Source organism: Arachis duranensis, chromosome 3 (assembly GCF_000817695.3).
Source record: "Arachis duranensis cultivar V14167 chromosome 3, aradu.V14167.gnm2.J7QH, whole genome shotgun sequence".
NCBI lineage: Eukaryota > Viridiplantae > Streptophyta > Magnoliopsida > Fabales > Fabaceae > Arachis > Arachis duranensis.
The window spans coordinates 133,715,473-133,735,400 of NC_029774.3; the positions used below are offsets into that span (position 1 = coordinate 133,715,473).

General features: G+C 36.4%; 3 protein-coding genes and 2 pseudogenes across 4 annotated transcripts; 3 read left to right on the forward strand and 2 right to left on the reverse strand.

Moving 5' to 3' along the window:
- Window positions 1–394: 394 nt before the first annotated feature.
- LOC107482181 (alcohol dehydrogenase 1-like) lies at window positions 395–2,473 on the forward strand (annotated as a pseudogene).
- Window positions 2,474–4,067: 1,594 nt separating this feature from the next.
- LOC110278813 (uncharacterized) lies at window positions 4,068–7,312 on the forward strand (annotated as a pseudogene).
- Window positions 5,573–6,827, reverse strand: LOC107482179 (auxin-induced protein X10A-like). Its single transcript, XM_016102579.3, has one exon. It carries the CDS (start codon window positions 5,983–5,985, stop codon window positions 5,719–5,721), a length of 267 nt encoding a protein of 88 aa, XP_015958065.1. The 5' UTR covers window positions 5,986–6,827; the 3' UTR covers window positions 5,573–5,718.
- A 2,597-nt stretch (window positions 7,313–9,909) lies between the features above and the next one.
- LOC107482318 (pentatricopeptide repeat-containing protein At5g27270) lies at window positions 9,910–15,847 on the forward strand. 2 transcript variants are annotated; one of them, XM_016102770.3, is made up of 8 exons: window positions 9,910–10,816; window positions 10,970–12,383; window positions 12,495–12,806; window positions 13,470–13,574; window positions 13,649–13,736; window positions 13,836–13,957; window positions 14,359–14,423; window positions 14,777–15,847. In XM_016102770.3, the coding sequence occupies exons 1-8, from the start codon at window positions 10,283–10,285 to the stop codon at window positions 15,338–15,340; spliced, it is 3,204 nt and encodes a 1,067-aa protein (XP_015958256.1). In that variant the 5' UTR covers window positions 9,910–10,282; the 3' UTR covers window positions 15,341–15,847. The 2 variants fall into 2 exon arrangements, with proteins under 2 accessions (XP_015958256.1, XP_020995189.1); XM_021139530.1 differs by having other exon boundaries at window positions 10,679–10,816; window positions 10,954–12,383.
- A 581-nt stretch (window positions 15,848–16,428) lies between these two features.
- LOC107482319 (peptidyl-prolyl cis-trans isomerase FKBP62) lies at window positions 16,429–19,614 on the reverse strand. Its single transcript, XM_016102771.3, has 11 exons — window positions 19,217–19,614; window positions 19,041–19,127; window positions 18,641–18,901; window positions 18,451–18,525; window positions 18,259–18,339; window positions 17,990–18,184; window positions 17,633–17,898; window positions 17,423–17,545; window positions 17,186–17,332; window positions 16,967–17,094; window positions 16,429–16,850 (listed from the first exon to the last, which is right to left on the reverse strand). Exons 1-11 carry the CDS (start codon window positions 19,413–19,415, stop codon window positions 16,682–16,684), a joined length of 1,731 nt encoding a protein of 576 aa, XP_015958257.1. The 5' UTR covers window positions 19,416–19,614; the 3' UTR covers window positions 16,429–16,681.
- Between the last annotated feature and the right edge of the window lie 314 nt (window positions 19,615–19,928).

Below are 19,928 nucleotides of genomic sequence, written 5' to 3' on the forward strand. Positions count from 1 at the left end.
CCTCCTACAAACACTCATCCCATGCAAACGCATGCCAAATTCAGCACCACAAAACCCAAAGTTCACTGCACTACTCTTCATTCTCAAACTAATTTATCTACAATTTTCTCTAATGTTGATTAAGCCATGCAATTTTTGATCAAGTGTTTAGCCCCGTAGTTAAATTAAATAATAATAATTTAAAGGAGTTTCAAAACTCCAACTCTTAGGAGTGTATTGTAACATCCACCTTATTTCTATGATTAGTTTATCCATTTTTATAGAGTTTTTGTATCTGAAACATTTAGTGATTGGGCTTATATATATCCATACACACTATTGTAATAGTTAGACCTTTTAACTAATAAGATCACTTATTTTATTTTCTTATTCCAACTTTGTTTCTATTACCCTTGTTCCAATATCCTATTCCACCGTGATAATTCCCTAATTTGACCTTCACTCTAAAAGCAATCCAAGTTCCTCGTGAGCAGTTCGGAAAGATCCATACTCCAAAAGAGGAAGATGAATAAGGGGGAGAGAGAGAGAGGGAGAGACAGAGCTGACGGGAAGGAAGAATATAGAGAGATATAGATTTGCTAGTTTAAGTTTAGAACTGCACCTTCCCGTTCTTTTCAGCCAAAACTTTTGCTTTAGAAAAAAAACATAGCAGATTTCTAAATTGAGCGAATTCTTACAAAGATGTGCACTTCACAGGGTGTTATTACATGCAAAGGTATAATATTTATCATTAATTCATTATATCGACATTAAGCATGCATGTAGAAATCAATTAATTTTCATGTTACTTTCAAACATGATATTATGCATAGTTATTTGCTTTTTGCAGCTGCAGTGTGCTGGGGATTAGGAATGTCAGTAAAGCTTGAAGAGATTCAAGTTGATCCGCCGAAATCAGGCGAAGTTCGAGTTAAGATGCTTTGTGCTAGCATCTGCCACACTGATGTTTTAGGCATTCAAGGATCTCCATATGTTAATGGTTTCCCTCTAGTACCTGGACATGAAGGAATTGGGTAAGATAGATTGCATATCCAAATACTGCATTGTATTGTATCAATGATAGTCCATGAACATGATGAATTGGTTTTAAATTCTATTTATAATTGCAGTGTTGTAGAGACAGTTGGAGATGAAGTAAAAAATCTTAAAGAAGGGGATATGGTGATTCCAACATATATAGGAGAGTGTGGACATTGCCGGAGTTGTGTCTCCGGAAAGACCAACCTTTGCCTGACATACACTTTCAGAGTTACTGCAGAGGCAAGAAGTTACAACACACTTGGACTTGTGCAACGTGGTCGGAGTACACGGTTGTCAATGCCAATTACCTTCTCAAGGTTGATCCAGGCATCAATCTAGCCCATGCTAGCTTCATCTCATGTGGGTTTTCAACTGGCTATGGAGCTGCTGGAAGGAAGCCCAAGTTGAAAGTGGATCAAGTGTTGCTGTTTTCAGTCTTGGTGATTGGGGTTTGGGGTACACTTCAAATAGATTTGTATGGAAGTTACTCAATCCATCCATCAATAACTGTCGAAGTGAGAAAAATTTCGTACATATCCAACAGTTATCAATGGATGGAGGGAGTAGTTTGCTTCTAGTTTTGAGCCTTGATGAGTTTTGATAATGACCTTGTGATGCAGGCTATAAGCGGAGCGAAAATGCTGGAGGCTACTAAGATAATAGGGATTGACACAGATGAGATGAAGAGAGAAAAAGGGAAAGCTTTTGGAATGACTGATTTTATAAATACTCAAGAATCTGATAAACCTCCATCGGAATTGGGGAAGGAACTGAGTGATGGATTTGGTGTGATTATTCTTTTGAGTGCACTAGAGTTGCGTCTTTGATTAGTGAATCCTTGGCAGCCACAAAGATGGTTAGTTTCACTTCTGTCAAGTAATTCAGCTGTTTGATTTCATCAAATTATATGATTCTTGCTTCTTCTAATTATTACTTCGGATTATGTAGGGAACCGGTAAAGCAATAACGATTGGCGCGCCAAATGAACCTATTGTGCCTTTCAATCATACAGCAATTCTGGCTGGCAGAACTCAGAAGGGTTCTGTTTTTGGAGGTCTAAAAGCCATGTCAGACCTTTCAATTGTAGCTGACAAATGCCAAAAGGAGGTACTTTAAACTTGAAAGACACTTAAGTTCAATAGATACACTACATTATCGTTTCTGGAATATGCTTAATACATTGATGAAAAAGTCTCACAATTATTTAATGTATTTGGACTATTTATTTACATTTTCACAGGAGCTCCCTCTTCAGGAGCTATTCACCCATGAGTTCCCATTGACAGATATAAGCAAAGCATTTGATGTATTCAAAGAGCCAAATTGTGTCAAAGTTGTCATCAAGATATGATTTTCTGGCAATTGATGGATGTAAAATTCAAATTATGCAGCTTCAGATAGTTTTATAGGAGAATATTCTGCTTTAAAAATCACAGAAGTTGCAGTCCAACAACTATTCTGTGTGAATATAAATAAAGAATTGTTTGATTCATGTGTGTATCAGTTGGCAGTTATTTTACTTCACGATTCTAATGCAAAATCAAACAAATTTGTGATATGCAATGTAACTTTATCCAAGTGCACAATGTGCACTCATTAATATTTTAATAAGAAGGTGTTCAGCTCCTACTTTGAAATTTATTAAAACAGGCAAAAAATCAAGTTTTTCTTTCAGCGCGTAACTTCGGTTATGTAAGCTCCTAATTTCAGGAACAAGTGAACAATGCTATATGATAAACACAAAATTGAATAACTGAATTCATTGTCAACTTGTCACTATACAACAAAAGTAGACATACTCTTTGAGTTTGTCATCTGATTCTCTATACTAATCTATTGTATACAACATGTATATGCTAATCTATGTCAATCTTCTACAGTCTGAGATTTATAGCCTATTCAAGTGAGAAGTGATTCTTTGGAAGACATGTTCACTACAAGGAATAGTGAGACCTCCCATGGGATGATCATATCCAAATTCTTCTTCAGCTTGACTCAACAAGTCTTGGAATGAAGGTTGGTTCAAGTATGATATGGGGATCACAAAACGCTTTTGATTCTCTCCAACATACACTGCAAGATACCCTTTTGGGAGTTCCACAGATTTTGAAGCTACTTGGCTAGCTGAGAATGATGATACCTTTCGAATAATAGGTAAACGGAAACCCATTTTTCTGTATGTATGTAAGAACTAGAGCAAGGAAAAGCTTTCAAGTTTAAGATAAGAAGTGTTGATGCTTAAGAATGCAATGAATTGTGTTGTTTCTAAATACAGGAGGAAATGTATTTATAGATTTTAAGATTCTTTGGAATATTATTATTTCCAAGATAAAATTATTGCTGAAGTCACTATAGGATTGCGGGGCATACACACGAGAGATCACATGGTGCTGTCTTAGAAGTGGTTAAGAGTGAATGCTCCCACCTTCTCAAAGAATAGTCAAGATTGAAGCCACTGCAATCAAATGAGATAAGATCAAACTGAAACCTTATGTCTGTTTCATTTCTTAATTGGCATTCCATATTTTTGTAAACATGCTTTAGACATGTCACATTTTCTTCTTCGGGTTGAGAAATTGACTAAATGCTAATATATAGCTACCAACCGTTGAACTAATCTTGGCAATGAAAACAATTATGAGGTACTTGATGGCTATATATATATATTGATCTATGGACATGTTTTAAGGCATCTCATATGAATCCTTTCACGTACTGATGTACCCTGTGATCTGTATTCTATTGCAATAAATGTATGCATATCCACTCTGCATCATTATTAGACAATTTCCACTGATTTAGTAGGTTACCCATCAGTATAAAGAGCCAACTTATGTGATATGTCTTGAGCATGTCTGCAACATACGTAGTAATCCATTAAATCAGCTTTGTATTTAACTATTTATTAGCTTCTCAGTCGTCTCTTTCAAAAGGTGGTAACATTGTTTGGCAAGAACTCTCAAATCTAAAGTAATCTTTCATAAACACAATGAAGACACTACCATGTGATCTTTGTTTCGCCCTTGTCTCAAAGTAGACCTTATCGAATGGCTAATTATTCAAAAACTTACAGATGGTATATCTATATATAGACGGTTACCCTTGCACTCTAAAGCAACACAAATCAGTAGCAACAACAATTCTTCTTTACACCCTTTGAGATCATTTGCATTTTTATTAGTTTGAAGCAAAAGAAAACAATAGGATTTCGCTTACCTGCTATAGAAGGGCATCATCTGCTGTAACCCAAGCAGCCTCTGTCCCAAAAGGCTATCTTGCAGTCTATGTTGGAGAGAAAATGAGGCGGTTTGTGATTCCTATTTCCTGTTTGAGTCAACCTTCATTTCAAGAGTTACTAAGCCAAGCAGAAGAAGGATTCGGATTTGGTTATCCAATGGGTGGTCTCACTATTCCTTGCAAGGAGAATGCTTTTGTGGATCTCACGTCTCGCTTGAATGGACTATGGTATAGTCCAAGGAAAACAAGACTGACTTAGATTAATTGAGAGACAAATTTGTACAGCAGGCACTTTGAATTTTTCTTTTTTACTTCCTTTTTACTGGAGGATATTAACTACCATCTCATTGAGATGTCAAAGATGTAATATCAGAATATTTTTCCCAAGTTCAATGATTTTAAACACCTAATCCCTAAGGACTTGTATACTCGATTTCTTTGCATATGATCTTCACTTTTGAATGCATCCATGTGAACATGAATGCATCTAAATAGTAAATGCTTTACTGCTAGCAAATGAATCTCCTGCTTATGATGAACAGCTTTACTTCTCTAGATATAGTAAATGCAGACACAAATTTTAGTCATTGATTTTAGCCATGTAGAAGGTATAAGACTAAATTATTTCTCTAGGTAGTAGTTATTAGGTACTAGCGAAAGAACTGTCATTGTTGAAATCGATATAGATCCTTCTCTACATCTTCAGTTTTGCTATTCCAGTTAGCTAGCTAATTTGTTGAAACAAATCCATAACTCTTGATTACTTAAAGCTAATTGAGAGGATCTATAAGTTATTCAACCAATCTCTTCTGATATTTCCTTTGTATTAGTTTCTTCTATGCTAAAGGTTGTTGGATCTTATGTCTCTATAGTCTTCATAGTTTATACTATTACCACATATTCACAGTGCACTCTCTCCCAGATCAGAAGCTCACCAACTTTGATTGTTTCACTTGAATTTGACATCCTTCTGAAGCTTGTCTTCTCTAATTTTTTACAATGATGTACATCTTTCTGATATATATAACTGCAACTAGTATATTTGAAACCATTGCATAATTGTACTTTTAATTTTTTTTTATGAAAGAAATAGATTTGCTCATTTGTAGGGCCATGTTTTAATGGATTCCAATTTCATATAATGTTAGTTAAATAGTCATTGAATCTACGTGGATTACAAATTTGCAATTCTCTTTTATTGTTCTTTAAAAGTTCTGAGCAATCTGAACATGTTTAATTTTATTATGATGTTGTTGTATATATTAGAGATCATTCATATCAGACAAAAGCAAACAAATTTTGACAATGTCATGCTGTAACTTTCTCATTCAATATTTTTACGCTTTCAAATGAATGATACAAGGAAGAGACCAAAATGGACAATGTTTATAATAAAAGAAAGAGCCTTCTGTACTACAAAATTTGTCTCAGCTAAGCTACGTCAGTGTCTATTAGAACAATCTACTGGCCAACCAATTGAGAAGTGAGGTTTAGGAATTCATCCTCACTGCATGGAATTGTAAGTCCACCGGTTGGATGTTCATATCCGAATTCTTCTTCTGCTTGGCTTAATAATTCTTGAAACGAAGGCTGGTTCAAGTAACATACAGGAATCACAAACCGCCTCATGTTATCTCCAACATAGACTGCAAGATAGCCTTTTGGAACATTAGTCCCTTTAGATGCAGAAAGTGATGCCTTTCTAATACCTGGAATGCGGAAAGCCATTGTTCTTGAAGGATTTGTATGAGAGAAATATTTGAGTTCTGATACTTGAGGAGATGCAACTAATTTGTTTTGGTTGAGAACACAAGACAAGTGTATATATAGTTGCCATCCTGAAGAAATAATTCTGATGAAGCTGTAAAATGGGGTCTACAAAGTGAAATGATCATAAGAGATCACATGGTATTGTCTTGGAGGTCTCTTTCAAAGGTTAGGACATAGGAAGTTAAGTGAGAGTACATATCCCACCTTCTGAGGTAATTGCTAGGTAGCTAATATATGGTATCCACTTGAAATAATATAAATATACATAAATTCATAGGTGAAGCATGCTTCTTCAAACATTGTAGTTGTACTAAAGGTACTCCATGAGACATGCTTTAGACATCTCACATGCTTCTTCAAATTGACAATACAACTGATAATGAAATCTGTTGATATGAGGCCAGATGAGAACTAATATGAACCTCAACTCTTCAAGTACACCAGATTATAAACAACATTGCAATCTGTTGGCCTACCCTCTACAAGGTGGACCTTGAATTATGTAGTTTAACAAGCTGATACATATGAAAGTCCGCCAAGACAATACCATGTGACCTCTTACATGCCCTTTTCTCCGAATAGGTCCTATCTGATAGCCTTCCTCCACCAATCATTCTAATATCTGTATATGTTTATAACATATCCTTTTATCTATATATATGTTCATGGTTGCAAGCATTTAGCACCAACACAACTGCACAAGTCATTCACATACTAATTCACCAAAAACTCAAGATTTCATCTTAATCACAAGTGATATCTAAGACTAATATTTCATCAACACATACATACAACAATGGGTTTTCTTTTGCCTGGTATCAGAAGAAAGGCCTCATTTAACTCAAACCAAGCAACTTCCAAAGTTGTGGAAGTCCCAAAAGGCTATTTTACCATGTATGTTGGCGAGAAGATGAAGCGGTTTGTGGTTCCCATTTCTTATTTGAGTCAGCCGTTATTTCAAGAATTACTAAGTCAAGCAGAAGAAGAATTTGGATATGATCATCCAATGGGAGGTCTCACTATTCCGTGCAGTGAAGATGCTTTCTTGAACCTCACATCTCGCTTAAACTGAGTTAGCATAAGTCATGACAAAGGAGACTGACATAGATTAATTGAGAGTGAAACTTTTCCTTTTGTGTAACAAGAATTGAGAGACAATTTTGTATAACAGGTACTATAGTATGTGTTTCTTTGTAGCATAACATCATCTCATTGAGATGGCAAGGATGTAAATATCTGAATTTTTCCTCCCAATTTCAATGAATTTATAGACTTCATCTCGAAAGATTTATAGACTTAAGTGCTTTGCATATGCTCTTCACTTGTGTTATTCTTTTGTTGTGTTTCTGCCACTGTTGTATAAAAAAGTTTGTATTAAGTTTATGGAAAGCTGCAGAATTTGCTTCCAAAAGGCCTTGCTAACACACATAAGCACACCACCAGTTGGCCTTGGATCTGTAAATAGCTTTATGACATGAAGGAGTGAATTATTAACTGATTTTTAGTTATAAATATACCCAAATTCGTATTATCAAATGTTTTTTTTCTTCCAAAATTATAAGTGAAATTCGAACCCAAAATCTGGTGAAGATGGAGAGACTATGTCATTTGAGTTATAACTCGTTGACGTTCGTATTATTAAATGTTGTCCTCATTATTATTATTTTGTGTTGAGTTATGAAATTGAGAGCCATCCATATGAAATTTGCTGCAAATGATCTTATGATGTAATGTTCTATTCCTCAAATGGACATATGATCACTAGTTATGTTCGTTCATCGTCAAAATCCAAATATATATATATATATATATATATTACTTTGAATTAATGCAAACTAAAAGATTGTGTGGTCTTTACCCTTGAATTGTTAGAAATCAATAAAAAAATAAAATTCATAATTTATATTTCAAAGAGAGCATGTAGAAAGGGGTCATACCGTGTAGAATAGCACGAGAAAATCAACAGTGAATCTTCAAGCCAAACCACCACCCAAGAATAAGCAGCTCCAGAGGACAGAAACCATACATAAAAGGAAACATAAAACATTGAAGAAATCATGAATTAAACCAGTGGATTTTTTAAATGACCACAATAACAAAGCATTCAAAAGGTTCTTCTTGAATTAACATTCAAGAATCATTTTAACAACTATAACTAATCTCCACATAACATGAATATATGAATCGAAAAAAACTGATTTTAATCAACTACTAAACTGATTTTTATGTTAAAAAAAGAAAGCTGAATTTTTGTTTAAAACAAAAAAGAACCAAAAACACCCTAAGATCAGAACGTTCATGGCACCCAGGTAAAAAACCACATCTGTTATTTGAAGAAATCATTTAATTGGCCCTAACAACTTTTTTTCGTGCAAAATGAAATAAGAAATAGTAGTATTGATGGAATAATGATGGTTATCTTATTTTCCATCAAAGAACACTTTTTCCAGCAAAGCTCTCTTAGCATTCATCATTAAGAATAAACCACCTCAAAATCAAAATAAGAAATAGTAGTATTGATATATACAATATTAAACCAGTAGCAAATATTTTAAATCATTTAGTTGTACAATAATTAAAAAAAATGGCACGATTAAACTAAAAACAAAGTTAATCATGGATACCTCAATCTCAAATTTTCCATTGATTAACTGCACAGCTTTTTTCAGCATTAATATATCCACATCCAGGTAAAACCATATTATCCAGGGTCAAAGAGGTGTTCGTTTGAAAAGTATAATGTAATACTTCTTTAATTTTCTCAAGACTTCTGGTCTCAACTGATAAAAATGAAACAAACTTATCAAAAATTATCCAAGACATCATAAAACTGAAAATTAACCAAAAATTAAAAAAAAAAACTCGTGAATTTTCAAAACAGACAAAGTGCAACAGAATTTATTCATCAGGTGAAGTAAAATTGAGGAAAGGAGAAGGAAAAACAATCATTTGTACCCATAAACTTTTCGAACGCCGACAAAAGTACCCATTAAAAAAGGAAACTAACGTTGTATCCATCAAAGATGGATGCCGTACGACAAAAGTAGCCAAATCCTAAATTTATGTTGACTTTTTAATAAAATTCCAAAATTACCCTCACCATTATCTTCAACCCCTCCTCTCTTCTTTCCCAAATCTCAAATACCTCGATTGCCTAAAAACCCTCATCTTAATACCTAAAATCCCCAAATTATCATTTTCCTAACCCTAATCTCTATACCCCTTTCAACAAATTTCAACCCTCTCTTTATTCAGCAATTTAACCTTTCTTCTTCTTCTTCTTCTTCTTCTTCTATGGCTTCAATGAACTTGCTAGGTTTCTCTCTCTCACCTCAAGAACAACACACTACTACTACTCATCATCATCAAACTCGTTTTGGGCTATTCAATCCCACTGCACAAGATGATGTAACTGCTGCTGATGATGGAAACTGCTTCGATCTTACTCCTTCCACTCATGTCGCTACTACTCTCAACCTCCCTCCTTTTTCCATCTATCAAGAACCCTTCAACAATCATCATCACCTTTCTACTTATCAAGGTTTAATAATTTCTTTTCTCTTTTAATTTCTCTATTATTATTACAAATTACTCTTTTTTTTTTAATTTTCCTTTATCATCATAGATTGAAAGAAGAATAACTACATCAACCAAAACTTGCTATTGGAAACTTCATGCAACAACAATAACAATATCGACAACAACCACTGCCACCATCACCAACAACCCAAGCTCGAGAACTTCCTCGATGGAGGTATTTGAGATTTGGGAAAGAAGAGAGGAGGGGTTGAAGATAATGATGGGGTAATTCTGGAATTTTATTAAAAAGTCAACATAAATTTAGGATTTGGTTACTTTTGTCGTACGGAATCCATCTTTGATGGATATAACATTAGTTTTCTTCTTTAATGGATACTTTTGTCAGCGTTCATAAAGTTCATAGGTACAAATGGTTGTTTTTCCAAAGGAGAAAGAAAAGATGGCACCGAAGGAGGGTGGAGAACCCTAAACCCAGTCACCGGGAGAGAGAGAAATGACGGCGGAGCTGATGGAGTAAACCTCCCCAACGCCTTCGTACACCAACTGTGGGTGGCTCTGGGCTGACGGGATACACGCCTTGTATTCTGTTAATGTCCGAAGGGTTTAAGGGAGCACACAGCATCTTCACACACACATCATTATCCATTTCAGCGTTGCTAGTATATATATGATTATGAAAACTGTGGTAGGTCCTTAGTGAAGTCAGAGTGAGTCAATGGAGTCTCTGAAATCCCCTTTTCTCTTCTCCACTCCACTCCTCCCTCCACCTTCTCTCACAACCACCAACAACAAACCAATTACTCGAATCCGCTCCTCCTCACTGCACAGAGACCCTTGGTCCCTCCCAGACGGGGATCCCGCGAGCCCCAAGCCCCGTTCCCGAAACCCTAAGAACCCTCTCTCCGACGACAACGCCCGCCGCATCATAAAGGCCAAGGCCCGCTACCTCAGCGTCCTCCGCAGGAACCAGGGCCCACAGGCCCAGACGCCCCGCTGGATAAAGCGGTCGCCGGAGCAGATGGTTCAGTACCTTCAGGATGACCGCAACGGACACCTCTACGGGAAGCACGTGGTCGCCGCCATCAAGAAGGTTCGCGCTCTCTCTCAGAGGGTGGATGATGACTACGACATGAGGATGGTCATGGGTTCCTTCGTTGGCAAGCTCACCTTCAGGGAGATGTGCGTCGTCCTCAAGGAACAGAAAGGGTGGCGCCAAGTCAGAGACTTCTTTGCTTGGATGAAATTGCAGGTTCCTCTCTTCTTTATTGGTCATTTTCATGTCAATTATTATATTCAAAATAGCTGAACAAGACTCAGTGGATGTAAATGTGGTTATGCTTGATGTTTTTGCTCCAAAGTATAGAGATTGATACTGTGAATTGATAGTCTGGTGCTTCAACAGCTGAGCTACCATCCGAGTGTGATTGTCTACACTATAGTATTGCGCTTGTATGGGCAAGTTGGAAAGCTTAAGCTAGCTGAAGAGACCTTCTTGGAGATGCTTGATGCAGGTTGTGAACCAGATGAAGTTGCTTGTGGTACCATGCTATGTTCATATGCTAGATGGGGGCGACATAAGGCTATGTTTTCTTTCTATTCAGCTGTAAAGGAAAGGGGTATCATGCTTTCTGTTGCTGTCTACAACTTTATGCTGTCTTCTTTGCAAAAGAAATCACTCCATAGAGAGGTTGTGTTAGTATGGAGGGATATGGTAAGAGAAGGGGTGACACCTAATGATTTTACCTATACTGTAGTCATCACCTCTCTTGTCAAAGAAGGGCTACATGAAGATGCTTTCAAGACTTTTGAGGAGATGAAAAATAATGGATTTGTTCCTGAGGAGGTGACTTATAACATGCTTATTAATTTAAGTGCTAAAAATGGCAACAGGGATGTAGTTCAAAGATTGTATGAGGATATGAGGTTTCAAGGAGTAATTCCTAGTAAATACACTTGTTCATCACTTCTATCGTTATATTACAGATATGAGGACTACCCGAAAGCCCTCTCACTCTTTTCAGAAATGATAAACAACAAAATTCCAGCTGATGAAGTCATCTATGGTTTGCTTATTAGAATTTATGGAAGGCTTGGTTTATATGAGGATGCTCATAAAACATTTGAAGAGATGAAGCATCGAGGTTTGCTTACCAATGAAAAGACATATTTGGCAATGGCACAAGTCTATCTTACTTCGGGGAAGGTAGACAAAGCCTTGGAAGTGATTGAACTCATGAAGTCTAGCAACATATGGTTCTCTCGATTTGCTTATATTGTCCTGCTACAGTGTTATGTGATGAAAGAAGATGTAGTATCCGCTGAAGAAACATTGTTGGCTCTCCGCAAGACTGGACTGCCTGATGCTGGTTCTTGTAATGATATGCTCAATTTGTATGTGGGACTTAATTTGATGGAAAAGGCAAAGGAGTTCATTGTCCAATTAATGGAGGATAAGACAAATTTTGATGAGGATCTTTATAGGACAGTTATGAAGATTTATTGTAAGGGTGGAATGATGCTAGAAGCGGAGCAGTTAACAAATCAGATGTTTAAGAATGACTTATTTAAATATAGTAGTTTCGTCCAGACAATTTATTGGATTCTTTGTCAACATAAAGGGGATGAGCAATCTGATGATAAACTTGTTGCTTCTGGGTCCATTGACAAACATGATGTCACGGCTCTAGGGCTGGTGCTCAATTTATATTTGTCAAATGGCAACTTCAGCAAGATAGGAACGTTACTGAAGCTATTACAGGAATATCCTGGGGGATCAAAAATTGTTAGTCAACTCACCATCAGCTTGGCCAAAGATGGTATGAATACAACTCGTGTCTTATTGTCTCTACGACTCTACCCTGAAAAAAGTCATATCTTATTAAGCAAGTTTCTATTTTTAACTTGGGCATTTTTATCTCATTTTTCAGGAGAATTGAGTAAAGTAGAATCTCTCAACAGACAGTTAACTGAAATTGACAGCAAAATGGAAGAAGCCACCATTGCTTCTTTGATTAGCCATTGTGGCAAACAACATATGCTGAAACAAGCTGAAGACATCTTTGCAGAATATGTGCATTCTCACACACCTAGTAAACTACTTTATAACTCTATGATTGATGTATATGCAAAATGTGGTGAGCAAGAGAAGGCATATTTGCTATACAAGCAAGTAACCAAGGAAGGATGTGATCTTGGTGCTGTTGGAATTAGCATCATTGTAAATGCTTTAACTAATGGAGGTATATCTTGGAACTGAGACTATGAGAAGAGTAAAGTAAACTGGACTACTAGTGTGCAATCCTTATATTTTATTTTACACGTGCAATGCCTTGTCTTGTATATTTCTACCATTATGGTGAATACAATATAACAATAGAAGTATAGAACAATGCATGAGTTCTTGTTTTCGAAAATCTATAACTTATTGGATTCTAAAGAGATGACAATACATCTGTATATGGATCTTTTCTCCCAAATATGTGAATGTTTTATCTTTAGGATTAATTAACTGATTATGTCTTGTCTGTTGTCTCTTATGTTTCTTTGGTTTTTAACTGCATTTTGTTGTTGAATCTCGTAATGTATGTTTTGCATACCCACTGCTTTCCTCTGTTTTTGGACATCCCTTCCGTGCTATAACTCTTTTGAAAAAAGGTAAAGGATAATCTAACCTGTTATTGTATCTAAATCTCAAATGCTATTATACAAGTGTGAACTGATATCATATAAATATAATTGTTTGGAAAATTAATACTTCTGTTAGTTTCTGAAAATCATAAGTTGATAATTTCAGCCTGGAGCATTCTGTATTCCTTGTTGCTTCTATTTCAGCATGCATATAATTAACATTTAGTTGATAATTTTAGCCATGATTTTTTTCTCTCTCTGTCTCTCACCCCCAGGAAAACATCAGGAGGCTGAGAATATCATCTGCACAAGTCTTGAAAATAACTTGGAGCTTGATACTGTGGCTTACAATACCTTTATCAAGGCCATGCTTGAATCAGGTTGATGTCAAGCCTGCATATAAAATATAACATGAAACAGAACCTTTACCAATATTGGTTGTTCGGTTTTGTAGGTAAATTGCATTTGGCATCCAGTATTTTTGAGCGCATGTGTTCCTCTGGTGTTGCTCCATCAATCCAAACATTTAACATGATGATAAGGTCGCCATTTAATAAGGACTTCTTTCACTGATAGTGAGTGCTTATACCTATATTTTTCAGTTTCAATTTTTTAGACTAAATGTTAAACTGCCAATCCAGTGTCTATGGGAGATCCCAAAAGTTGGATAGAGCCGTGGAGATGTTCAGGAAGGCTCCCTCTTTAGGTGTGCCTTTGGATGAGAAAACATACATGAATTTGATTGGCTACTACGGGAAGGCTGGTACTAAGCTATAAACTTAACAAGAATTTGGATCCTCTAAATTTTGAATTGTTACTTTAGAGGATAAAATGTGATCACTCACCCTTGAATGATTTCTCTCTCATATTTTCTCTTGGTCTGACATAGAAAATAAATGGTGAGAGATCACACTTTACACTCTAAAGTAAAATTCAAAATTTAGAGGATCCAAATCCACTTAACAAATATAGAATTCTGATCATTATGGATGCAATACTATATCGAATTATTGATAATTCTTTCATTCTTTAATATTTATGGCACGTGGCTGTTTGATATTTTAAATCTATATGCTGTTTGCTGACTAGTTCATTACTTTATTATGATTGCTATTCTTTACCTCTTTGCTCTCATGACCTAACTATTTATTTCATTTTGTGCAGGTAAGGTACATGAAGCTTCACAGTTGTTCAACAAAATGCAGGAAGAAGGGATAAAACCTGGAAAGGTAAAGATGAAACTAATTTTGAAACTAATTTCTTTTTCTAGGTTCTCAAGGTTCAAGTATATAGTTGGCAATTCCTGTTGGTACTTATATGATTTAAAAGCTTATGCTGTCTGTACTATCGGCTCAATATTTCCCTAGCAATTAACTGCTATCACTTTTTGCTTGCTTATGATGACTTTGCTTAAGAAATTACCCATGTTAAAGAAACAGGAATTAAATAGTAATGTTGCAATCAAATGCAGTGAATATTATGTGTTGTTGTGTGCAGACTTCCAGCATTGGAAAGCAATTATACTTTGTAATCTTGTCACGATGGGTATGAATGTTTTCTCATTCTTTGCCTTTAACTGCAGGTTAGCTACAACATTATGATCAATGTATATGCTAATGCTGGAGCTTGCCATGAAGCAGAGAAGCTTTTCCAGGCCATGCAGAGACAGGGTTGTTCACCTGACTCTTTCACATATCTCTCCCTTGTTCAAGCATATACCCAAAGTCTGAACTACTCTGAAGCTGAGGAGACCATATGTACTATGAAAAGCAAAGGCATTCTACCATCTTGTGCACATTTTAATATTTTGATATCTGCATTCATCAAAGCAGGGATGATCAATGAAGCCAAGAGGGTTTATGAAGAACTTCCAACTTTTGGTTTGATTCCTGATCTCATATGTCACCGGACAATAATGAAAGGTTACATGGAAAATGGATGCGTGGAGGAAGGTATCAGTTTATTTGAAAGTATAAGCACGTCAATAAAAGGAGACACATTCATCATGAGTGCAGCTGTGCATTTTTATGAAGCTGCAGGAATGAAAAAGAAAACTGAAGAACTGTTGTGTATGATGAACAAGATGGGAATCCCATTCTTAAGGAAACTTGAATTTGGATCAAGAGTGAAAGTAAAAACATCATGATGACATATAAATTGATGCATTTGTGTGCTTGAGGAGCAATGTGCTGATGGTGAAGAAAGGTCAGCTATGAGCCTATGACTCGTGACTAATAGCGCATGCATAGAGATCTAATTGGCCGTATTATGCTGATGGTGGAAGCCTGATGATTGCTGCCTATATAGTTGATGGTGGTGATAAAAAGACTCCAGTTCAGGTCAGAGTGCTTCTGGCGATGATGAGGATCAGATCTGGGTTTTGCTGCGGTATATCTAACCAAAATATGTATACTACTTAGCTAGCAGATTTTGAAACAAGGACTGCTCAATTGTCAAAGCAGCTCGAGTCACAGATTGTTTGACTGCAGGACGAGGGTACCTACTGTTTGGTCGCAGATTATGGTGAGGTCGGAATGTGAACGGTACATGATTTTTCTCTCCATGTTGGAAATGTAGGTTTGTTGTAAATGATGTATTCTTGGAATAATAGATGAATTCAACTACAGGAATAAAATTGATTTTTTGTTTCCCATATCTTGTTCCTTTTGCTCCTGCTTAGCGTCAAATTTCGTGGAGGCTATTATGATTGAATTTTAGACCATTTTATTGGTTGGTTTTTCCTGTTCGGACAGTATGTTTAGAAGGACCATACTCTGATGGATATTGATTGCATTGACATAATCAAATGAAATCTCGTCGGTTTTAGAGGAGTGTTCATGCTAACTTGAGAGGATGGGCTTTGTTGCAAGATTGGTGAATGGGTCCGTGTTTCAAAAAATTTATGTATGCAAGATATTACTAGTTGCCAATCTCGTTATTTCACCTCACTTCATGTAGTCAGGGACGTTGAGACACTTGTATATGTATATGTCTGAGTTTTCTCTTCATTAGAAGAAAACTACCGAATGAGGAGTGATGACAGTAATATTTCTTCATTGATAAATTACATATATATTTTTTACTTAAAAAAACTTTCGAACACCATTATTTTACCATTATTTTACAAAATGTTTCGAAATGAATTTACAAATGAACGATAACAAAATTAAAATTTAAAAAGTACTTTCAAATTGTTAATCATAATTACTATTCATTTTCATTTTATTTCTAATTTCTCTTCACGACCAAACCACCAACCGAAGGCCAAAGGAACATAAACTCAGAAATTGTTATATTAGCCAAAACTAAATTGCTTCATTCCTTATTAACTATCAGTGTATAGATAGATGATTTGAGTGACAAGTGACAACCAAGACCATAAGCATTTTTTCACATAAAAATAATACAACCACATGAACAAACTACTTATGACACGACACTTGGATGATAAGAGCAGGCAGAGGCCAACACAGACAGAGCCCTAAGTCTAAGCTTTGCTATCAACAGCCATTGGCACAGGTTCCTGCTTTGCTGAAGCACTTCTAGCTTGTTCCATTTTGTTCATCTTTGCAAATATGCTGCCATAGAACTGTGCATCCTTCTTGTTGTATTCTCTCACTTTATCTTTCAAAATTTTGTACTCAATCTTCACATCCCTGACAACATTCATCCATCCAGAGAAGGTTTGGTTAAATACCGAACAACTGAAACTTAGAAAAATACAAGTCCAAGCTGAAGATTCACACAAGGAAACCATTGTCAAGTCCATTACCTATTGTCTGGTTCAATCTCAAGAGCTTTCTTAATGTCCATTTCAGCCAGATCCAAATCCACAAGTTGAATATATGCTTGTGCCCTCCGGTATAATGCCTTCACATTTCTACTATCCAACTCCAATACCTAACATTATCAAACACCACAAGATCACAGATGTGCAACTATGTAAGAAGGACAAATAATAATAAAAGGAAATTCTATTCTATGAACGTACCTTAGTGCACAACTTCTCTGCTTGTTTGTAGTCCTTGAGCTTCAGCTTACAAGCTGCATTATTGAGATTGCATGTGACCTTTAGCACCTTTGTCTTCTGTTTCTCCTCATCGCTGAAGGAAGAATCATATTCAATGTACTTTATGGCCTGTCACCCATACAACACGGCAGCTATTGTTAATTCAATTTCCTCACATCACAACAAATTTTGCTAGGATTTTTGCAGGGAGTACGATACCTTTTCATATCTCTTTGATGCTCTTTCATATTTGCCAGCCTTGAACAATGCATTCCCTTCTTCCTTCTTCTTTCCAGCTGCCTCTATCTTCTCTGGTGTATTCATATCCCACGATTCCTTTTCCTGCATTCCATTTTTATTAAATTAGTGTTGTTTTTAATATTGTCAGAACCATAAAACATTAGGAACATAAAGAGAATTCTCTCTCACCTTTACAAAGGAAACCAGCTCAACTTCATAGTACACATTGGAGTTGGGAGGAACGGTGGCCAATTCCTGAGTTGACCCAGATGAGCCAAAAGCATACTCAGGATGTATGGTCACCAATGCAACTTCCCCTTTCTTCATGTTCATCACAGCTCTATCAAGTCCATCAATTACTTGCTCCTCGTCAATTTTGAACTCAAATGGCTGCTCATCATCATGACCCTTCTTCACGAAAACAGTCCCATCTTGCAGCTTACCAATAAGTTTCACTGCAACAATGAAAATAACGAATTCAACAACAGCAGCCAATAAAATAGTAAATGGAACAAAGAGAAGCATAATGCTGACCAAAAGCTTTACCTTGAACCACAGCTCCATCATTGGGACGTTCATACCCCTCTCCCTCCTTCAAGGTCTTCTTGAGAACCTTCTTATCCTTGGTTATGTCAGATACCGCCTTCCAAGATATCAACTCAAGATCAATTTGGAGCGAAGCATTCGGAGGTACAGCGCCTTCATCACCTGATGCTGGCCTTCCATTCTCACCAAACGCATCTGCAAAACTATACATGTCAATGAACTTGCACATGATGTACTTATGATTCTATTAACAAATGAATCTAACTCACATTCCGGCTTCACGGTCAAGATGACTTTCTCTCCCTTTTTCATTGTCTTTACAGCCTTGGCCAATGCAGGACAGAAATAACCTGCACAACAAGAAAAAACCACATATTATTACTACATGCAACACGAATCAGAAACCAATTAAAAGCACCACTTAAAAGAGTTTTAAGTTGAGCACAAACTCGATGACTGACCTTCTTCCACGGTGAACTCCACCCCATCAGATTTCGAAACAACCATGCCATCTTCAAGCTTAGCCACATATTTAACTGCAGATAACAGAAGAAAGTAACAAAAAAAATTAAGACAACAATGAACAAAAAAGTGCCCAAACAGGTGAATGAATAACACGGATGACAATGTATTGTTATTATGAAACGGTACCAAGCACTTCATCAAGATCCTTAGGATTTTCCCATTTCTCTCCTTCAGTGACAATCTTCTTGAATATCCCTCCATCTTTGCAAATGTCCTTGACGCTCGTCCAAGACAGCAACTCCACATCAAACTGCAGAGTTGCATTGGGAGGAATGGTAGGAGGAGATCCAGATTCACCATAGGCCAATTCTGGGGGAATCGTGAAGACGGCATTCTCACCCTTCTTCATGGTTTTGATTCCCTCATCCCAACCCTTGATCACTTGACCTGTATCAAATAAACAATCAACAAAAACAACTACAGTCAATAAAACAAACAAGTAATGAACACAAAATATAAAATCTAGATTTCCATAAGATCCTACACTAAAGATTAATTAACGACTGCATGTTCAAATTCACGTTACCATGGCCAAGCTTGAACTTGAAAGGTGTACCCCTGTCACGACTCGAATCAAATTTGGTTCCATCGAGCAACGTTCCCGTGTAATGCACTGCAACAAACCAACACCATTTTTATACGAACCACGCAGAACAAAGAAAAAGAAAAATGATACCATCGCGTAAAAGGAATAGATCGTACCTTCAACTTCGTCTCCTTTTGAAGGTGTTTCCCAGCCTTCACCTTCCTTAACGAGCTTCTTCTTGAGGCCGGTTTTTCCGATCTCCCTTTCGTCCCCAACCTTGAGCGTAGAGTCGACCTCCTCCTCCTCGTTGGGAATCTCCATGTCATCGTCGAAGTTGTTGCCGCCGGCAGCTGGGAACTCGAAATCGTCTTCCATGGCTAATTAAGTGGATGAGAGTGAACGCAGAGTGTGTCAGTGATGATGCGAATTGAATGGTGGTGATGAGGGAGATGGAAAGAATGAGTTATATAGTGAGGAAGAAATACGAAATTAGAGGAAGGAGTGTGTCTAGAGAGTTCCATTCCAAACACCTAAAACTAAAGCTGCCCCCCGGATTGTTCTGGAATCACCTCGTCTCTCCTCAGTTGCCGTTTACAGTTACACATTTCAACCATATATCCTATTTTTGGTTTTATAATATAATAATATAATATAATATATTTTTCTCTTTTTCTATCATCAAGTGGAATTGATCTTTGAACAATTTTTTGTTAATTAATAAATTTAACTTTTTTAGTTTATTGTATTTTAAATAAAACTATTTATAATAAAAAATGGGCTGGTATGCAATTTTAATTCTTCAAATATATTTCACACAGGTGAGCTCTTAAAAATATACTTGAATTATTTTTGTTCTATTAAAAATATTCTAAATTTTATTATCCATAA